General features: G+C 39.8%; 2 protein-coding genes across 13 annotated transcripts in view; one reads left to right on the forward strand and one right to left on the reverse strand.

Moving 5' to 3' along the window:
- Nucleotides 1–3253, forward strand: part of Eml5 (EMAP like 5) — a 128921-nt gene extending 125668 nt beyond the window's left edge. For all 8 annotated transcript variants that reach the window (XM_038336077.1, XM_038336081.2, XM_038336079.1 and 5 more), the window contains one exon: nucleotides 62–3253. In XM_038336077.1, the coding sequence (XP_038192005.1) occupies nucleotides 62–98 (37 nt within the window). In that variant the 3' untranslated portion in view covers nucleotides 99–3253. The remainder of the gene's footprint in view (nucleotides 1–61) is intronic.
- Zc3h14 (zinc finger CCCH-type containing 14) overlaps nucleotides 2690–20624 on the reverse strand; it is a 41819-nt gene continuing 23884 nt past the window's right edge. For 2 of the 5 annotated variants that reach the window (XM_038336089.1, XM_038336091.1), the window contains 8 exons: nucleotides 15545–15619; nucleotides 10523–10682; nucleotides 9509–9741; nucleotides 6937–7057; nucleotides 5513–5649; nucleotides 5170–5261; nucleotides 4788–4894; nucleotides 2690–3906 (listed from right to left, as the gene is read on the reverse strand). In XM_038336089.1, the coding sequence (XP_038192017.1) occupies nucleotides 3900–3906; nucleotides 4788–4894; nucleotides 5170–5261; nucleotides 5513–5649; nucleotides 6937–7057; nucleotides 9509–9741; nucleotides 10523–10682; nucleotides 15545–15619 (932 nt within the window). In that variant the 3' untranslated portion in view covers nucleotides 2690–3899. The remainder of the gene's footprint in view (nucleotides 3907–4787; nucleotides 4895–5169; nucleotides 5262–5512; nucleotides 5650–6936; nucleotides 7058–9508; nucleotides 9742–10522; nucleotides 10683–15544; nucleotides 15620–20624) is intronic. The other 3 variants (XM_038336090.1, XM_038336093.1, XM_038336092.1) reach the window with 3 other exon arrangements.

Consider the following 20624-nt stretch of genomic DNA (forward strand, 5'->3'; position numbering starts at 1 on the left):
TTGGCAAAATCTAAAAACCTAGAATGTGATGAACTCCTTGTCACTTTTTTTCTGATTGCAGTTTGTTTGTCTGGAAATGTGTACATATGCCTCACTGAAGTGCCAGGATGATGCTGAGAAGACTGAACAAATCTCACCTCAATACCAGTTCCATGACAAAAAAAAAACCAAAACCAAACTCTGCATGGTCCAGTGGTGCTAACTGAAGACTGTGACAGGGAGGGATGCAGAGAATCATCCACTCAGCAGAAGACTGACAGCTCAAAATGCTTACTGTATGTACCAACCCATAATCTGTACACTGCCAGATAATTACATTGCAAATGACTGAATTACTTGATAAAAGCCATCCTCCTCTTATTGAGGAGTATGTAATTTGGCAGACTGGCCCAGGAGATTTAGGGTACAGCAGTCTTAAAAAAAAAAATGAAAATTTTCTCATTTCTAACATTTCTTCAATGAAATATTTCACCCTTGTACAAGGAAAGGTGTAAGTAAGTGACCATCGTCGTAAAGTGTCAGTTTTAAAACTGCAAACATTTTTCTTAGGGGAACTTATATAAGCTTTCCTGGCAAATGTTTCTTAAACATTAGTTTAGTGCCCTCTGCAGAGGACACTGCTCCCCAGACTGCTGAGAGAAGATCCAGTCAGCAGCATGACGTCTACGTTTTCATGCTTGAGCTGTCAATCTCTGTTTCGGAGCCATCTCCATAAAATTTTGAAACAAAATTATGGCATTAATGGGAAAGTGATAATATGAACGTTCATTTCCAAATGTACAGTTTAAGGTTCTGTGATAGCAATAGCTCTTAACAGAAAGATAATACTGCATATTTAAAGGTATGATCTAATTAATAAACATTTTATTGTGTAAACAAAAGCATTAAATTCATACACGAATAACACTGGGCATACATTTTTAGTTTTGTATTGAAGCAAGCTGTTTAACTAGATGTATGCCACCCTGTAAGGCTGTTTTCCAAAATGAATGACTCCAGGATCATCAGGAACTCGGTCAGAATCCTTCCATTTTAATGCTGCCAAAGATTGGGACTTACCTTCCAGGACTTTGCTGTTTAGCCTCGCTAGTTTCCTCAGCGTGAGAACTCCAGTAGACTGCCGTGTGAAACTTATTTTTCTACATGTGACGACACCGAGGACGCCCTACTGGTTGTTTCCATTTTTATTTTACTGTGCAGATTATCTTTGTAGCATAGATTCCCTCCCCCAAGACTCTGGAATCCTGTTTGGTTTGCTGTGTTTTCTATGGCTCAAAAGTTGTGAATATTAAAACCAGAATGAACACACTGCATCAGAGAACTTTTGTCTAAGCAGTGCTTGGAGCCTGGCAAATTTTAAAGCTGAAGGCTGATGAAGAAACTTCCAGACTTAGAGCATGAGCTCTCCCACTGCTCATGCCAATGGTCCATCTGTATTAGGCCACGCTTTGGAATACACTGGTATTACATAAAATGGGAGTCAATAAATTAAAGAATTCATGTAAAAAGAAAACTGCCTTCAAATTTAAGCATGGTATATATTATAGTTCTAAGGTTTCCCCTCTGGACAGCTAGCCAGCTTTTAGCTACAGAAAATTTTCAGTTCTATAAAAGTCCATAATGTTAAGCAAGTAAATCATAAAGACTGCTTCCTTTCTATTTTTGTCCCCCAAAGTGGCAGTCCTTGCTGGATTAACCACCAACTGTAGAAAGGATGATGAATCATATACAATCTGCCCTATAGTTTTTGAATCCAGAGAATTATGGTGTGTACTTGCTCTATCTGAATTTATAGTCCAAGACTGCCACCAGTTGCTGTCATCCCACTTGTTCCCTATGTAAATGCATGCCAAAGCACATAGCACTCTGCTACTCTGCATCATCAACCACGTCCACTCTTTTCTCTGTGTGATTTCTTGTGTGGTTTCATTTAGAAGTAGTAGTCCAGTTAATTGTTTTAGGGTCAGAGCAAGCCTGTCTATAAACCACAGTCTTGAACAACAAACCATTCAAATGTGGAGCTATAGCATGTACTTCAGTTGGTAGAGTGTGTACCTAAATTTGTAAAGCCCTGGATTTAATCCCTAGCACCACACATTAAATGGGGCATGTCTATAATCCCAGGTGTAAGCACAGAATCAGAAATTCACATTCTTGCCTACATACTGCATTTGAGGATAGCCTGAAGTATGTGAGACTCTACCTTAAAAAAAAAAAAACCCACTTTTTAAATGTGTTTACGGTCATTGTCTACTAAATAACAGAAAGTAAATGGATTGTCACATGTTCTTTTCTTATAAAAAGCTAAATCAGTTAAGTCCCCCCACTTCTGGTCTTTACTGGACAGTTAGGAGAACACATCTATGCACATTTTTAGAAAGTGATAGTTAAAAAGCATAGTTCTGGAAATTCACACAATTTTCAACAAAATTTTTCAGCTGAGATGCAATGCTAGAATGAATGCCTTAAATTTAATGGAATGCACTTACAGAATGAAGAAATGCCACCTCGCCTGACCCTTTGCAGCAAGCAGCTTTAGGACCTTGTCTCCTTTGTCCTTTTGCTCTTTCTGATCTTTACTCTATGGGATTAGCATGGCCAAGGCCAACTTCTGAAATGGTTGAATAATTAGCTTAACGCTTTTATCTCTCAATGGAAAGGCAATGACCACAGCAGTAGAAGGGCTGGCTTCACAGTGTTAAACACAGACTTTTATAGGCGTGACTTTATTATCCATCCTTTATGTAACTTAACAGTTTAAATTTGGTCCTGAAAATGTTTGAGCTTTTATTATCCCCTTTACTAACCACCTCTTACACTTTAATTTTTAAAACATCAAGTCTTTGAAAAATCAGTTGTCTGTTATTTAAAACATTTGACACTTCTTGCCTTAACAGCTTCAAAAACCACACACATAAAACTTCATAATACAGTGGCCAAGTTTCATCTTATTGTGATGTTTATCCATTTGATTTCTGTAATTATATATAGTTCTGTCATTTAAAATATACCACTTAAATCTACATTTCAAGAATGATCTTTAGGAGTAACTAAGTATATTTTCTGTGGAGTTATTTCTATTTTTCAGAACATGGGAATATATATGTCTATTTATACTCTTGTGAGTTAAAAGTCTGTTTTCTGAAACTTTCTGTATATACTTATAAAATTTTTGTATGATTTTGTGATAATGTAGTACCCCCAAAATTATTTTTAAATTATATGCTATAGTAAATGGAAGCGTTTCAAGGAATGGTTCATGTTTCTGCATCTGTCACTCCAACCACGTTTACCCTACGTGACCTGCCACTACTTTCACAGAAGGCAGGTCTCAGTCCACTCTACCAGCGTAGCACTCAAACTAAGACTCTATTATGTTTTTCAAAGCAAATTGATTCAGACATTAAAAACAAAATTTAAATTAGTTGTTCAAACCTGCCTTAGTATTTTGGCCACTCCTACTTCCTCAAAGATGATGCAATATTTGTAACCCAGTGAGAAAACGCTGCATCATCTTTGGGAAAAGCGATTCAGCTGTGAGGACAATGGCCTTCTGACGGGCACTACAGCCCTAAGCTACAGGACCATTACCAAAAATGATGTTAAACAGCAATGTACAAACATGCCGTAAATGTTTTAATAGACTTTGGCTTTTCTTCAAACTGTCTCCTTCATAGTCAAAACTGTCTTTTTCATCGTCAAAACAAACAAAAAATGTTGAAACCACTTAATAAACTTACAAACTTGAAAAATTAGACACTTCAGTTAGGCAATAAAATTCATATTATGAAAGCAATATATTCTAAATTTCAAAGACGTGACAAGTTCTGTAGAGTATTTCTCATAGAAGATGGAAGCTTTCAAACTCCATGATCTTCTTGCCAGGTAGGACTATGGCATCATTCGCTGAATAAATAAAACCAAAAATTTTTTTAAATTAACTGTTCCACACACAAATACAAAACTTCTAGCTAAGGTGTTTATTCTTTTAAGAATTCAATTACATAAAGGTGATTAAAGTTTTAAAATTATGCAATTTAACTTCTAGGCCATGTTAAAATGTTCTGAAACTTCAGTATTTTGCCATCACTAAAGTCTAAGAAAACTGACTTGGGATTTCTTTTACTTTTTAAACCATGTATGGACATGCATGTAGATGCCAGAGGACAACCTCAAATGTCATCCTTACAAACACTATCCATCTCTCCGTAGCCTGGAGCACTCATCAAGTAGGCTGGACTGGCTGGCTGACTAGCAAACCCCAAGGATCTGCCTTCTGCCTCTCTCTGTCTTCCCAACTCTGGGATTACAAGTGCATGTTCACAATTTTACATGGGTTCTGGGGATCAAACACGGATAGATCCTCAAGCTTGTGAGGCAAATACTTTAAAGACTAAGCAGTCTCCCTGGCCCTGATCTGAGACTGTAGAGCAGTGTGTTAAAATATATACACATAGACAATCCGCTGGCCTACATGTTATGTTTGTACTGTTGATGCTCAGAAGTTAGAGGGGCTGAAGGTGGATTCAGTGGCTCCCTATTATTCACTGTGCTCTGGATTAAAAAACAGAACTCATCTGGAGATGATGTTGGCTAAACAAAGTCAGCTCTGGGTAAATGTAGTTCATGTTGTAAATCATTTTTGCTAAAAAAAAAAAAAAAATCCTTGTCTGATTTTTAAAAGCACAGAAGAGATAAAAATTCAATTTCCCTCAGATTTGTGTGCTTATACACAGGATATAAATCTAAATGACATTAAAATTAGAGACGCTAACTTAAACCCTCACCTAGTTTGAGGTCGAATCCATTTCAAGGCATGTCTTGGTGGTACAGTAATGGTGGGATGGTAAAACGTGCAGTCTGGTCTTGTACACTGAGTATTAAACCTACAGTGCTAAACAGAGAGAGGAACAAAGCTTCAACAAAATTTGCAAGATAATACAGGAAATATGCACGAGATAAGCATAAGCAGCCCACTGTAACTAACGTAATGCCCTCTGTAATACCACTGAAAGCCTTAAAAAATATACCTCCTCCCAAGACACCAAATCTCAGCAGAATCATAACAGGATATCTGCTAACATGTGCACAAACCCACACATATAAACAAAAATAAAATGTGCACAGAAGAGAAACCCAAACTTCAGAATGGAAAGTGACATGTCTTACTTTTGGGTGGTAGAAGGGACATTCCATTTTCTTACAAGCTGGGAAGTAGCGGCAGAGCTGACCATTAGAAGACGGTGCTGGTGATGAGACTACTAACAAGAATCAAAATGAAGAATGGTCAAATCTATGTGGCAACACTTTTTAAAGCAGTCTGCTGGTATTTTTAAAGTAAGACTCAATTTACAGTACCAAGTTTTCTCTATCAGTCAAGATGAAATGGCAGGGAAGGACAGATTTGCTCTGTAGTCTCTAAAACTATTCTTTGGTTGTTTCACTTCACTTAGAGCCGGAAAATGGCTCTTTCTACGTCTTCACCCAAGTACAGCAGTGCATAGTCACTAACCTGGTTTTGAAGTCAGCACTGGGATTCTTCTACTGATGTGAGTGAAGGGGCAATCTGGTTTAGTGCACTTTGCATCATATTTACAGTTTGGATGCACAAACAAACATTTTTCAGCAAATTTACAATTGGGAAAGGCTCTACAAAACAAAAACAGTTTATTATTCATATTTAACATTCTCAATGACTATTAGGTTTTGTAGAGGGACTTCACAATCACCATGCATGGCTGGGAAGATAGCTTAACTATTTACGAGCACTTCCTGCTCTTCTAGAGATCTGAGTTCAGTTCCCAGCACCAACACTGAGTGGCTACATCTTATTGCCTGGACCTCAAAGCTCAGGGTATCCAATGCTTTCTTCTGGCGTCCGGAGGCACCAGCACACATGTGGTATCCAGTCTGTTTCTCTCACATACACACACAGAAATAACTGGACTAGGAACATAGTTCAGTGGCGAGCACGTCTCTAATATGTGTGAAGCACTAGCTTCAATCCCCTGTGGTGGGGAAGCAATTAGTACTTTTTCAAATGAAGCTAAATACCAAAATAGAATACTGTATTTCACATCTGGAAGAACTCTACCATGCTGAACCTCAATGTAAGACATCACAGAATAGAGGTCTTGAGTCATTCTACTTTAGCAGAATATCCAAATCTTACTTTTTAACTCTGAATTTCATTTTTTAAATAATACATTTATTTTAATTTGATGTGCATTGATGTTCTACTTCAAGTATGTCTGTGTAAGGGTGTTAGATACCTTGGAACTAGAGTTATAGGTGGTTGTGAGTTGTCATGTGAGTGCTGGGAATCGAACCTGGGTCCTCTGGAAGAGCAGCCAGTGCTCTTAACCACTGAGTCATCTCTCCAGCCCCAAATCTTAAGTAAATTAAAAAACAGCATAGCTCAAGTGCAAGGCACTGTACTATAGAAAGATTCATCCTATAGTCCTTACATGTGTACTTACATGTAAATACTACCTGTGTTTATAGAAAAAAAAAAAAGGACATAATCCAGTCATGGGACCGACCAAACAAAAACCACCACCTAAAAACAATCTCACAAAATTCTTTGCATTATGTCAGGTAGTTGGCAAGGAAAACTAATCCACACCTACAATATTTTTCATTACTCATATAACTCAATTTACTCCCAACCTAAATAAAACGGATGATGCCTGTGAACACATATATACAAATTATATATACAGATTTATAGTTACACGTGATATGTAGGGACCCCAAGGGACCCAGATATTTCAGGATCATCGGTACCAAATACAACCATTTTCAACACACACAACGCTCTAGGGAGGGTTATAGTTAAGTATCAAGTATTTACTTATGAAACTTCTCTACAAAGGAAAAGAAAAAGTAGGATGCAGAGATTAATATGCAAAATACCCATTTGACATTCTTACTCACTTGCAAGGTGAAATGGGATGATGGTATACACATTCATCCCCATTTTTACAAGCAGGCCAGTACTTGCAACGCTCCAGAAGCTTTTCTGGTTTTTGTGCCACACTCAGGTCAGTCATCTCAGCTTCAAAGAAGAATTAAGAACATCTTATTATGATTTCAGTAAAGGGTTTATTACACATGAAGACCTTATCTGCTGCCTTTTGATCTGATACATCATACAAAGAAACCCATCGTTGGGTCTTACGTGTTATCTATTCACATTGTTTAGGATGCCAATTCTCACCTCAGCTATACTGCAGCAGTGGTGCCAAGCTCTGGTGAGCACATCTGGCTCTGCATGGTAGCAGTTCATCTAGACACCTCGGCAAAAATCTAACATCTGTGAAAGTCACCTTGCTCAGAACCAGATTATTAGATAAAGAAGGTGATACTGCTCTAGAAACCCAACTTCTGTCCTTCCTCTATGAGAACACGGCAGCATCATATGGTGCAGACAGGAACCTTACCAACTACTGTGTTATGTCTGATACAGATCTGTGTCTATGTTACTTTGAAAAGAGGACTAGGAGGTCAGCCCTGCAATGAATGCTTACTCAGCATCCATAAGGCTTCATCTCCTAACAGCAAAAAAGAAAAATAAAAATTTATTTTATAATATATTAGTGTTATTGAGAATTTCTAAAGAAAACTTATAGCACTGGAAGGGGGAACCTCACTCACTTTGAGATGATCTTTGTCCCATCTCTGCACTGCTCTATATACAAGACTGTGGTACACACATAAGACCCACGACAAAGGAAAGACTAGATACGAAAGAGCAGTACAGCCAGAAAAATAAAGTAGCTACTCAAAAATAGTATTTTTTTTAACTCAAAAGTAATTGTTTTAAAAAGTTGGTTTTTTACAAGATGACTTTCTCTTAGTGAAGAAAATGTGAAGCAAAATACTGACATTTTACTTCATGTTACTAAACTCTCTGCATTTGAATTTTCAGAGGTAAATTCACTTTGTATTGAAAGCTGTAGAGTGCTGCCGTGTGACGGGCAGTAGGAGATGGTGCATGTGACTGGTTAGCGCCTTCAAACACCACCAAAAGACCAACAACCTAAAGACAAAAATCTCAAGTCCCTGCTTGTACTAGGTAAGGAGCAGTTTCCAGGATCCCCAGGCATCTCTCCTGCAACAGCATGTCCTCACTGCTACAGTGTTTCAGCCCGTGTCCAGCAACAGTAAAGGAGGTGCTCTACCCATCCCAGCTGTCTCCACAAGGGCCACAGCACTCACACACTGACATTGTCATGGCTTCATCCCACATATCAACAAGGCCTAGCACCGAAACTCACCTTTAAGGAAACTGGGTCTTAAAAGAGCCAAGTGTTAAGCAACTAAGCAGTAACACTAAACTTTCCTTAAACAGAGTATGCAGGGCCATTTAAAAAAAAAAGTGCACTCCCTACTGCATTTTTTACTGTTAAAATTTTGCTTTACTTAGGGTCACACTTCCAGTTTCTTCTACAAACCAAGACACTGACTCACAGCAGGAAACGCCTCTCAAAAGTGTTTCTCACTTGTGGACTCATGATCTGTGTAGTTTACTATATGTTTAGTGGCCGAAGAAAAATTATCAATGTATATTTATGTCTCTGTCAAAAAATATTACTAAGGAAAGACTTGGAAATTTACTGCTTTTTCCTTGAATCTGTTCATTTTTAGGATTTAATAATTAACTGCTTAAGAAGTGTATCTAAATCAGGAATGGCAAGTATAATTGGGGGATGGAGAAAAGGCTCAGTGGCTAAGAGCACTGGCTGCAGTGCTCTGAACCTGCAGAGGACTCAGGTTCAGGTCCCAGCACCTGTGTGGCAGCTCACAGCTGTAACTATTTCCAGGGGATTTGATGCAGCAGCAGGCATGCACGGGCTGCTGCACTTTCATACATGTGGACAAAATACGTAACATAAATCTAAAAGAAAAAAAAGGAAAGAAAGCATAAAGGATTGATGGTACCACACCTGTCACTGGCATCCATGAGGTAAGAAGTGTTGGAAACACAAATGGCTGCCTAAAAGCATGGTGCCATCGGAATGGAGTTCACTGAGTACTAATATCAATAAGGTCTTTCTGATACTCCGAACAAGCATTCGGTCCGATTAGGTAAGAAATTCCATTCAGAGAAACAATACTAAGGTGTTGAAAACACCAAAATTGAAATCCATCTTTCTCTCAAGTTAAGTTTACGGCTGCTGGCACATGAGGAAAGCAAAGTTTCTCAAGGAAAAGGCAACCGATGCATCAAGAATGATGGTTCATCCTTCAGCAACCACAATATAGAGATACTGTAGGTCCCGATGACTGGACTTCATTTTAACACTAGCATCACAGAACACCCAGGAACAAGCACAGGGAGAGTATGAATAAACTGGTGGTTTTGTGTAACAGAAGAAAAGAGGCTACTGAATAGAAATGTAAGTGGGGCCTCAAACCAATAATTCCCTCATGACAGAGAAATAGGCCAAGACTCCCTTCTCAATGACAGTGGGCTGAGAAGGCAAAGTCTGAGCTCTCAACACACCGTTAGAAAAGCTACCATCTGGGTCCTCAAGCTGCCTGCTCATCAAATGCAACTGCTGTGGGTGGAGGAGACCTCTGAGTCCCTTGTTTGAGGCTGCAGTTTGGTTTACGGATTTCATTCCTTCAAAGCACATCTCCTCCTCTTGATCTGACATGTATCCTGGGGGGCTGGGGACACCATCCAGCGTCACTATAAACTTGGGACTTGCAGGTTTATCTGGTTGTACAAGATCTCTGCCAGACAGATAAAAAATACCATAGAATTAGGGAAACAAACACAAAATGTTGAGCCTCCTAAAGTCCTCTTCAGCAGAACTGTTACTCCCTTGCTTTTTGCATTTGGTTCATTAAGACAGTCTTAAGCCTGACTTCCTGCTATAGCATAAGAATCCTGCTAACACGCAACGGCTATGGCCAGCAATTGCAGCAGTATCACCAGTAACCTTCTAGCCTGTACTTATTAATAATGACAATATCCTCTCAACTTTGACTCCATTGTCCATTTGATCCTTATAGGGTCAATATGGAAATAAACCAGAAACCAAGCCAAGCCAAAGAACAATTAGCATGGGTGCTCCAAGCATCCTGGCCATCAGCTTCACTTTTACACTGACTTTGTCATCTGTACACTTGTTTCTTTACTGCACACTCTTTCTCAGGAAGGAACCACACAAGCTTTCACTATTAACATCCTGCAGAAGGATTTTCTGATTTCAGTTACCCAGCTTTTGATTCTCTGGGTATACATTTAAGAACAAAACAGAACACTAAACCTTTATCAATCAATGGAGTCCAATTATACTCTGAGCTTTTATTTCTATTTAATGGATTTCTGAACAAGAAAGATGAACTCCAGTTTGTGAAAACTGAATTCATGGCCTAACCGTGACTCAATAAAAGCACCATCTAGTGGGAGCTACAGGAACAGGGACACTGGGAACTAACAGTTGCTCTGCACTATCTAATCACACAAAATAGCTACACAAGAAAAAAAAAAAAAAAAAAAACCATCTACCGTGTCTGTATAAGGTGTCCTGAAAGTACCCGAAGGGCATCTGCAGTCTTCATTCCCGACTCCTGGTTTGGTGTCACTACTATTTCCTCAGACAGCTTTGGCTTCTTCAGAATAAATGATCTTGTGTCTGCATGGACCATGGATTCCATGTCATAGTAATCTGAGCCAAAAAAATTGGCCATAAATGTTTACTTTTGAATATACCTTTTATTCTCAAAACCACACATGTGAGAAGAATGTCAATCTTTTATATTATTAAAATTACTTGTAAAGAAAATCACAACTAATCTCTACTCAGAAATAGGAATGTCAATCTTACTCCAAACATCTTTTCAGAGAACTCAGACAGTCCTTTCCTCATGTGGCACATTGCAAATGACATTCTCTGCCTAGACTGGAGAAAGGCCTTCCTATAGCACATCTTTTGGGATATTAACAGTACACAGTAAAAAGAAAAGCTACTTTTTTTTTTCAAAACCAGAAGGAATTTAAGAATCTTAGTATTTCCTAAAAATTATGATTCAAAAACTGTTGAGCTACTTTTCCAAATGGGTTCTGTTCATTCTTCACAGTACTATTTACAGAAAATACTGCCTGGTAAGAATTCAGTCAGCATAAGTTCTACCCAGCTGTACACAGAAATCTATTTTGAAATGGAACTTTAAGATGAATGTGTGTCACACTTTCAGTACAAGCCACAAGCTCAAATCATCTCCAGTATCTACAGACTGACCACTTCACAGAATGAGTGAGTTCTGAGTGGTATGATAACCTATCAGTATGCATCATATGACAAAAACTAATTGTCTTTTAAAGCCAACAAATAAAGAGAGCAAACTTCAGGCTATTAATTCACTGAATGGTTATTTACTGAGCAACCAAGGACTGTGCTAGGTACGTACATAAAAAGGAAAAGAAAATCAGACACACACAATTCTACAACAGCAAAGCCAAGAAAGGGAATGAAGAGGTGCTGGTAGAAACATGAGGGAGGCACCTCCTCCAAAGAAAAGCTTGCTGAAGATGAATATGTAAAATGAGTGTTAAAAGAATGAGTTCGAGGAGAGCAGAGAGAGTCAGAGAGCCAATACAGGCAAAGAAAAAACATAGAGCAAGGAAGGCCCTTTCACAAGGTATGAAGAAAAGGTAAGAAGTGTGGGATAGCTAAAAAGATGTCTGTGATGGTATGGGAGGGGGGTTAGCTATGAAAGAATGTAATGATGGATCACATGTCTCACTACTTTGGATTTTGGTCTGGAAAGAATAAGAGGTTCTTGAGTAGGGAAGTAACAATATCAACAGATTTCCAGAAAAAAATAGCTAAAATACTCTTTCCATGCTGGGCACGGTTATATAGATCTTTAGTCCCAGCACTCAGGAGAGGCAGATGCAGGAGGGTATCTGTGAGTCCAAGCCAGCCAGGCCTACAAAGTAAAAACCGGTCTGAAATAAGTAAACAAATAAAAATAAAAGTCCCCCCCTCCCCATTCCTCCAGCACAGGACAAAGAAAAAGCACATGCTCCACACTCCATCAACCACAGGACTTCACATGCACTGCAAGCACAAGAAATGGGTGGAAGAAGACATGAGGTGAAATTACAAGTACAGGGAGAGGAGAAGCCAATATAAAAACATCAATTTTAGAATTATTTAGTGTGAAATCCTCTGGGGTTCCTACCTATTTAAAAGGAAGGTAGAAATCTGCAATCTGACCTCTGGAGAGAAGAGTGGCAGTGTCAGTCAGTGTCTAACCGTGATCAACGGTTACTGATGCCCACCAAGAAGCTGACTTGGCAGTGTTCCTCCCATGTTACTGAGGCAGTCTGAAGCTCTTAAAAACTCACTGTGTGTCTGGCTACCTAGAGCAAAGCCCAGAACTCGGTGTAAGGAATCTGTACTACCTTCCTACCTTCCTGCACTTTGTGTGGTACTGCTGCCCTCACCAGTTCACACCTCAGCAGGGCACAGAAAAGACAAAAATAATGCTGACAAGAAAACACAGAGAAAGTTAGCATTTATAGAGCATCAGGGGAGAAGGGCTGGCAAAGGAGAAAGAAAGGCAATGAGAACAAAAGGATAAAAAGCCAAAAGAACACTGGAACACAATTCCCACAGGCTACCGAGTTTAGGGAAAAGTCCAATGAGTCCAGTTTCGGGCCAGGGAGATTGCTCAGTGGCTAACGTACTTGCTGAGCCAGGCATGAGGACTGCAGTTTGGATCCCTCAGAACCCACGTAATTATCAGGTGGGACTGGTGATCCACCTCTTCATTTCAGCTTCAGAAAGCAGAGACTGGACTCTCAGAGCTAAACTAGCCGTATTAGGAAGCTGTGGGTTTGCCTGAGACCCCGCCTCAGTAAATAAGGCGGAAGAGTGATGGAGGCTGATTCCTACCATCAACCTAAGCCTCGGCATGCACATACATTCATGTGAACCCAACACATAAACATGCATACATAAGTGCATGCCACAAGTACACAGATGGACAAAGAACTAGATTTCTCTACTCTACACATCCATGCACTGCCCGCTACAGCTTAGTTCAGGCACCAGGTGACAATGAACCACTGCAGAGAGAAACCTAACACTTTGTCTAGGTAGAGACCTGAGCTGAGATGGAGCACTTACTTTCTAGCCCTTTCTGGAGCCTAACAAAAATGGTCATGAAGAGTTTTGCTTTTAAATAAAAAGGTCTACACCCATAAATAAAAGGCAGACAGCCATATTTTCAAAGTAAAAAAGCAGGAGTAGAAACTAATTCTGAGACAGCAATAAAGCTATCTAATTTAGAACACAAAGTTCTCCAAAGACTGAGAACTAACAACAAAGGGGACCTTGGGCAGGGCAAAAGAAAGGCATGCTAGATGTCCACTTCAGAAGCAATGAGCCTTTCCGGAAGTCTCAGTCCACACACCGATTTTCTGTTTGGAATCTTACCACTCCCACCTCAACCAGAAGACTTCAGAATGACCAGGTCTGTACTCTCCTGTCCATCACTGCTGCAGAAGCAGGGATGAGTTACCTAGCTCTATGACAGAAAGGTATCACAACAAAGTAACAAGAATGAACACTGTGAAAGACTGTTTAAAAAGGCAGCTTTCCTGAAAACCCTAACCCATTTTACACATCCCCTCCCTTGGAAAAGGTGGGACTCTAGAAAATAATTTCCTGAAAGACCAGCCATGCTCAAATAAATCTGTAGTGAAACAGGGAGAGGAATTAAGAAAACACTATATAATAATTAATATTAAGGGTTCTCCAAGGTCCTCCTCTACTGACTTGAGCTATGTGAACTTTGACAATCAGGCTATTATTAGGAAGACTTTTATTGGTACAGTTGATCAGTCTAAGAAGGCTGAAGTAGCATTAGTAACCAGGGGGCCCCTCAAACCAGACTGACATGACAAATCATTCTCCACTCAGGATCCACATTCAAAAACAAAGTCCAAACACACACAAACCAATACAGGAATCCAGAATACCAATCAACTTTTCACTGATTCTCTTTTTAAATAGATAACCAAGGAATTACATGCAGAAAGTCTCTATCATGAAAACTAAAACCAACAACTTAAGAGAAAACAAGACCAAGAAGGGAAAAGAAAAATGTCAAAACCTACTTTTAATATCCTCAAGGAAATAAGAAAGTATTATATGTGCTGGGCAGTGGTGGCGAACGCCTTTTATCCCAGCACTTGGGAGGCAGATGGATCTCTATGAGTTCAAGACCAGTCTGGTCTACAAGAGCTAGTTCCAGGACAGGACTCAAGGCTACAGAGAAACCCTGTCTTGAATGCCCCCCCCCCCAAGTATTCTGTGTATGAAACAAAACGAAGGAACATGAACAGAGAAAGACTGCTCGCTCATTATCCTCATAGAAGTACCTAATGCTTCAAGCTGAGCTGTGCAATGACAGCAAAAAACAAGGAAAAAAGAAAAAGGAACGCCCAAGAGCTGATGAAGCGGGCACTTCAAACAAGACTCTTATGTGGAAACTCTGTATGCAATGTTGCAAGGTCGGGCATCTCAGCACTCAATAGGCAGAAGGCAGGCAAAATAGGGTTAAGGCTGGAAGTATAGCTACTCCATCCCATTCAGATGGGTAGAACCTGAAATCTAGATAGAGATCAACCTTTGAGAGCAAAGGCATGTGTTGAGACATACAGAACTAGGGAAACATGATTGTGGAGTTCTGAGAGGGGAAGATGACTTAAAAAGTAGAAAGCAAAGAAAGGAATCAAGGAGCAGGATTTCCAACAAAGGACGGCTTCACGGGAAACACAAGAAAAGAAGTGTTAGGCACGGTGGCAGCACAAGTAATCTCAGCACTTGGACATGAACTCAGGACTACAAGTTGGAGTCAGCTTGGGCCACATAATAAAACTCTGCAAAAAGAAAATTAAAGTTTCAGATATCCAACTATTCCCTGCATTTATTAAGCACTGAATGTGGACCTGGCAGGGAATGGGAAAGCAAAGACACAGACAAAAATAAGGACCACACTCCATCCTAAAGCAGCCACGGGGTGTGCATCGGAGTGAGTCGACTTGCTTGTCAGAAGGTTTAGAAAAGTGGTTAGTGGTCCCTGAGAAGGAGACTGTACAGTGATGTCAGCACACTGGGTAAGTTGAACTGGCGCAGAGAGGGGTGCTGAATCAGCTCTGGAAAAACAGCAAAGGTGGGAGAAGGTGAGCTAGGGACACATGCTGTTCAGACAGCAAGAATGAGTGACATAGGGGAGAAGGTGGATTAGGGGCTCTAGCTGACTTCACAGCAGCAAGGTGAGCAGCTAAGAGTCAAGGAGGCAAAGCATGGAGAAAGAGAGCTCATGAACGAGGCAAAAACACCACACATGAAGGAAACGTAGATCTTACATCCCGGCCCTAAAAACTTTTCATCAATCTAATTGTGTTGTCTTAGGGCAGGATCTAAGAGCTACATGCTACACTGCGTGAGGTGTAAGGAATGGGAATGGCAACACAACACCGACACATGACAGTGAAAATGTAAACATCACCCACCTGGACTCATCTCCATTGCCTCGACCATTACTGGGTCAATCTGCAGTCGGGATAATAACTGCCTCTGCTGAGTGCCTAGAATACAAGTTTTAAAACTTCACTAAGCTTAACACAAATATCAACATTAATTCCCCAGAAATTAATCTTTGAATTTATTTGAACATCTTAAAAATAAAACTTCTACAACAAAATCTGCTAATATTAAGTCTTCACGCATATTTCTGTTAAACAAAAAGCTGGATTAAACCAAAAATGGTAGTGAAGTTCATATGTGAGGCGGCCAGTCTTCTTGGATTGAAGAAAATGTGGCAAAAACAAAAGGGTGGAATAAAACAGGAGTTAGTCATTTGTGACCAGGGGGTGACAATCAACTACAATAGGTATGGAAAGTCGCTTCTGGAACTCTTATAATTACTACATACTCCACACTAATTCCCCTTCCCCATGACCACCTCCTGATCTTTGAAAATAGCAAAACATGTGGGAACTTAAAACCAAAGCCAAAACATATTCCACAATTACTGTGTGATAAAATTCTTAAAAGACAAACTGGCATAGACAGATGCAAAATGAACGATGGAACAAGGATGACACTCGGAATTTGCAATCTAGATCCTCCGCCGGCTGCATATAAGACTGTTCATGAGCTTCATAAGAACGCTCAGCTGCTCAACAGTGGCCCAACAAGCATCTTCTCGTAATGTGATAGTGACCTGTTTCTGAAAGTAGACTCCTCCCAATGATGGATGACATAACCTAAGGAGATAGTCCTGTCATCAAGTGATGTGATCTGAGCATAATTCAGTAGTTCTCAAGCTTCCTAATACCATACGTCATGCTGTGGTGACCCCTAACCATAAAATTATTTTCACTGCTACTTCATAATTGTAATTTTGCCACTGTTATAAAATGTAAGGTAAATATCTATGTCTTAGGTGGCCTCTGTGAAAGGGTTTTTTGACCCAACGGTGTTGCAACCCAAAGGTTGAGAACCACTGATGTAATTTTTAGATTTATACATCTCCTTTTCTTTAGTTGATCAGATAAAGTACTTCTTCCTAAAATAGCTATTAATGTTCATTTCTTTTTAAAATCTTTTTACTTGAAAGGCTTTCTTTTCATTTTACATATCAACCACAGTTCCCCTTCCCTTCCCTCCTTCCACTACTCCCCGAAACCCTCCACTCCTCAGAGAGGGTAAGGCCTCCCATGGGGAGTCAACAAAGTCTGAGTTGAGGCAGGACCAAGCCCCACCTTTCTGTATCTAGGCCGAGGAAGGTTTCCCTCCACAGGGAATGGGATTCAAAAAGCCAGTTCATGCACCCAGGATAAATCCTGGTCCCACTACCAGTGGCCCCAGACTGCCCAAGCTACAGAACTGTTACCCACATTCAGAGGGCCTAGTTTGGTCCCATGCCGGCTCCCTAGCTGTCCATTCAGTGTTCATGAGCTCCCACAAGCTCAGGTCAGCTGTCTCTGTGGCTTTTCCCATCATGATCTTGACCCCTTTGCTCATATAATCCCTTCTTCCTCTCTTCAACTGGACTCTAGGAGTTCAGACCAGTGTTTAGCTGTGGATCTTTGCATTTGCTTCCATCAGTTACTGGATGAAGGTTCTATGATGACAATTAGGGAAGCCATTAATCTGATTATAGGAAAAGGGTAGCTCAGGCACCTTTTCCACTATTGCTTAGAGTCTTAGCTGGGGTCACACCTATGGACTCCTGGGAGTTTCCCTAGCACCAGATTTCTTCCTAATCCCATTATGACTCCTTCTATAAAGATATCTCTGTTTATATCTTACTTGCTCTCCCTCTCTGTCCCTTCCCCAACTCAACCAGCCTGTTCCCTCATGTTCTCTCCCCCCTTCCAATTTACTCTGGAGATTTTATCTAGCATAATACTAATTCATACTAGTATTCTTGAGTGCTTGTTTGGAGGGTTCTAGCAGGGAAGGTTGTTCTCTTCAACTAAATATGCAGCTTTGGGAGAGATTCAAAATGGAGCCGTGAAGAAAGATTTATCTGCCTAGTCAGCCAGATGAGCTGTTACTAATAGTGACAGATGTCAGAGTCACAGAGCCCTTACATTCACATACTCAAAATCATTTAACATTTATTTTTATTTTGAAGGTGTGACTGTTTGCATCAATGTATGCATGTTCATTTCATGTGTGCCTAGTACTCACAGAGGCCTGAATAAGGTGTCAGGTACATCACTACAATGTGCTTTTAAGTTTTAAAAGGTATACTCAAGTTAACATTTTTACCAACTGTTCTTTATTAAGGTATTTCTCATGTGTGCAAAAGAGCAAATTCCGCCAGGCGGTGGTGGTGCACGCCTTTAATCCCAGCACTCGGGAGGCAGGAGCAGGTGGATCTCTGTGAGTTCGAGGCCAGCTGGGTCTGTAAGAGCTAGTTCCAGGACAGGCTCCAAAGTCACAGAGAAACCCTGTCTCAGAAGGAAAAAAAAGAGAGAGAACAAATTCCTTTGAAAATTACCATGCAAAAACAATCATGGAGAATTAACCTTAATTCATAGATCATTTGCTTAAGCTGTATTCCTGTTGGACAACCTACAAACATGTTATAGGCTACAGAACCAGTAATGAAATTAAACACAACAGAAATACTTGAAGAGAATAATTTCCTCTCAAGTTTTACTTACACATCTTTTCAAAGCATCACCCTAAGTAAGGAATGGTGGCACTTAGAATCCAAGGTAGGAGGATCACAAATTAATACCACCAAGGGTAACTTAGCCAAAACCTTACCCAAAACACTCCCCCCTCCTTTTTTGAAACAGTGTCTTACTATGTAAGGCCTGGCTGGCGCGGAACTTGTTACATGGAGGTTAACCTTGGACTCAAGACATCTATCTGAGTTTACCTCCTGAGTTCTGGTATTAAAGATGCGCCAAAACAGCTGACTCCCCAAAACAATTTTAAGAGGTTATAACCCGTTGAGTCCTTGCCTAGCCCTTGCCTAGCCGAGCATGTACAAAGAGTTCTATTCAGTCCTCAGCACCTCCAAACAAAAAGGCAACAAAAAGGCACTGCTGAAGTTGGATACATTGTAGACTGCCAAGTTATTGTATAGAGTTCCAACTCATGAAAATTCCAACTTCTTTTTCTATGCGGTGTTGCGTCTATACCAGAGCTAGTTATAGTGTGGAAACATCTAAGGATCAGCAACTAAGACATAAAATTTACCTTTCTCAGTATTTGTTAGGAAGCCAATTATTTTTACATCAGTAGCCTTTGACTGTGATTCAAATTCTATTCTCTCTTGAAAATCTTCCAACTCTCTGTTGCATTCAGACGTTGATGCTGAATAATCATTCATTTTAAACGCTAAAGATGAAATTTTTGCTTCGTTCTGGGACACTCTAACGTTCAAATCAAAAAGATTTGCTTCCACTGTCAAAATAGCTGCTTTCATTCCTTTAATTTCATTGATATCAGTTGCTATTTTCCTCAAAAGGTGGGAAATATTGTCCAGCTCGCTTAGTGAACAAGAATCACTTGTCAGAGAGCATAAGTCAGCTGGTTCTGGTGAGAGGAAAGCTGGTAAAGATGGGGATGGAAACCTTGATGACATTGTCATAAAGTTCTTGGCATTTTCATAGGCCATTAAATTATTTCATCAAAAGTAAAAGTAATCACCAGAGTCACCTTTAAAAGTGCTAGCAACTACTTTAAAACCTATAAATAAAAAAATAAGGTGATATAATTCTAGAGTAAGAATTCATACTGTGAAAAGTTGAGCACACCAGACCAGTAATATTCCCTTTGAAAATTAAGAGCACTGGCACCAACACTTGTGTCCTTTAGTCCTACCTACTTAGCAGCTCCTCTGCAAATAAACTCTATTATTACACACAAAATAATCCTGAATTCTGATTGGCTGAGCAGAGACACATGACACTCAAAGAACTTTCTATTATTTACTTCATGTGTTAGGAACCCTGAAGAGCTACTCCATAAACTAAGCAAGTATGGAGCTTTGGATTATGTTCAGTTGCTTGATGTTAAATTCTGTTTCCTCTGATAGCAGCAGATGACAGCACTGCCCTGGCATTTTCTACAGGGCAGGCAACTAGACTCACAATCACAGACCAATCTCTTAAAACTGACCCAGTAACCCACTTCAACTGTGCACCGTTCTAAACTGAGGGACAGTGGTGGCGCAGCTCAGTAGTGGATCCTGCCTAGGATAGAGGACCCTGACTCATTCCTCAGCACCACTTCAAACAAACAATCAAAATGGTGTTACATTTAAAACAGAAAAATAATCTCTGTTGCCTTGGATATGATATAAGCTTCTCAAATATTTTCTCCCATTATACGTTTTTGGACAATTTCCTCTGAAACAGGTTTTTATTTTGTGGTCTAATTTATTTCTTCTTTTGCTTCTTGTGCTTTGGTATTCTTAGGAACCACTCCCTAATTCAAGGACATGTATTTATACTTACTTTTTCCTTATGAGTCTTATAACTGGCATTGGAGAGATGGCTCAGAGGTTAAGAGCACTGACTGCTCTTCTAAAGGTCCTGAGTTCAATTCCCAGCAAACACATGGTAGTTCACAACCACCTATAGTGGGATCTGATGCTCTCTTTTGACATAAAGTCACACGTTCAGATAGACCATTCATATATGTAAAATAAATAAATGTATCTTTTTAAAAAATCTTATAATTATCTCAACAATGCAGGTCTTCTGATTCATTTTGAGCTGTTTCTTATATATTTGGGAAGATCCCCAACATTTTCATTTTTCATTCAGACATGCAGATGACCCAGCAATACTTGCTAAACACATTTATTTATTTATTTATTTATTTTATTATGTATGCAATATTCTGTCTGCGTGTACAACTGCAAGCCAGAAGAGGGCACTAGACCTCATTACAGATGGTTGTGAGCCACCATGTGGTTGCTGGAAATTGAACTCAGGACCTTTGGAAGAGCAGGCAATACTCTTAATCGCTGAGCCATCTCTCCAGCCCCCCCTAAACACTATTCTTTCTTCACTGAATTGTTTTATTGCACTTGTTTAAAAAAAAAAAAACACCACAAAA

The sequence above is a fragment of the Arvicola amphibius genome, chromosome 7, assembly GCF_903992535.2.
Source record: "Arvicola amphibius chromosome 7, mArvAmp1.2, whole genome shotgun sequence".
NCBI classification, from domain to species: Eukaryota; Metazoa; Chordata; class Mammalia; order Rodentia; family Cricetidae; genus Arvicola; species Arvicola amphibius.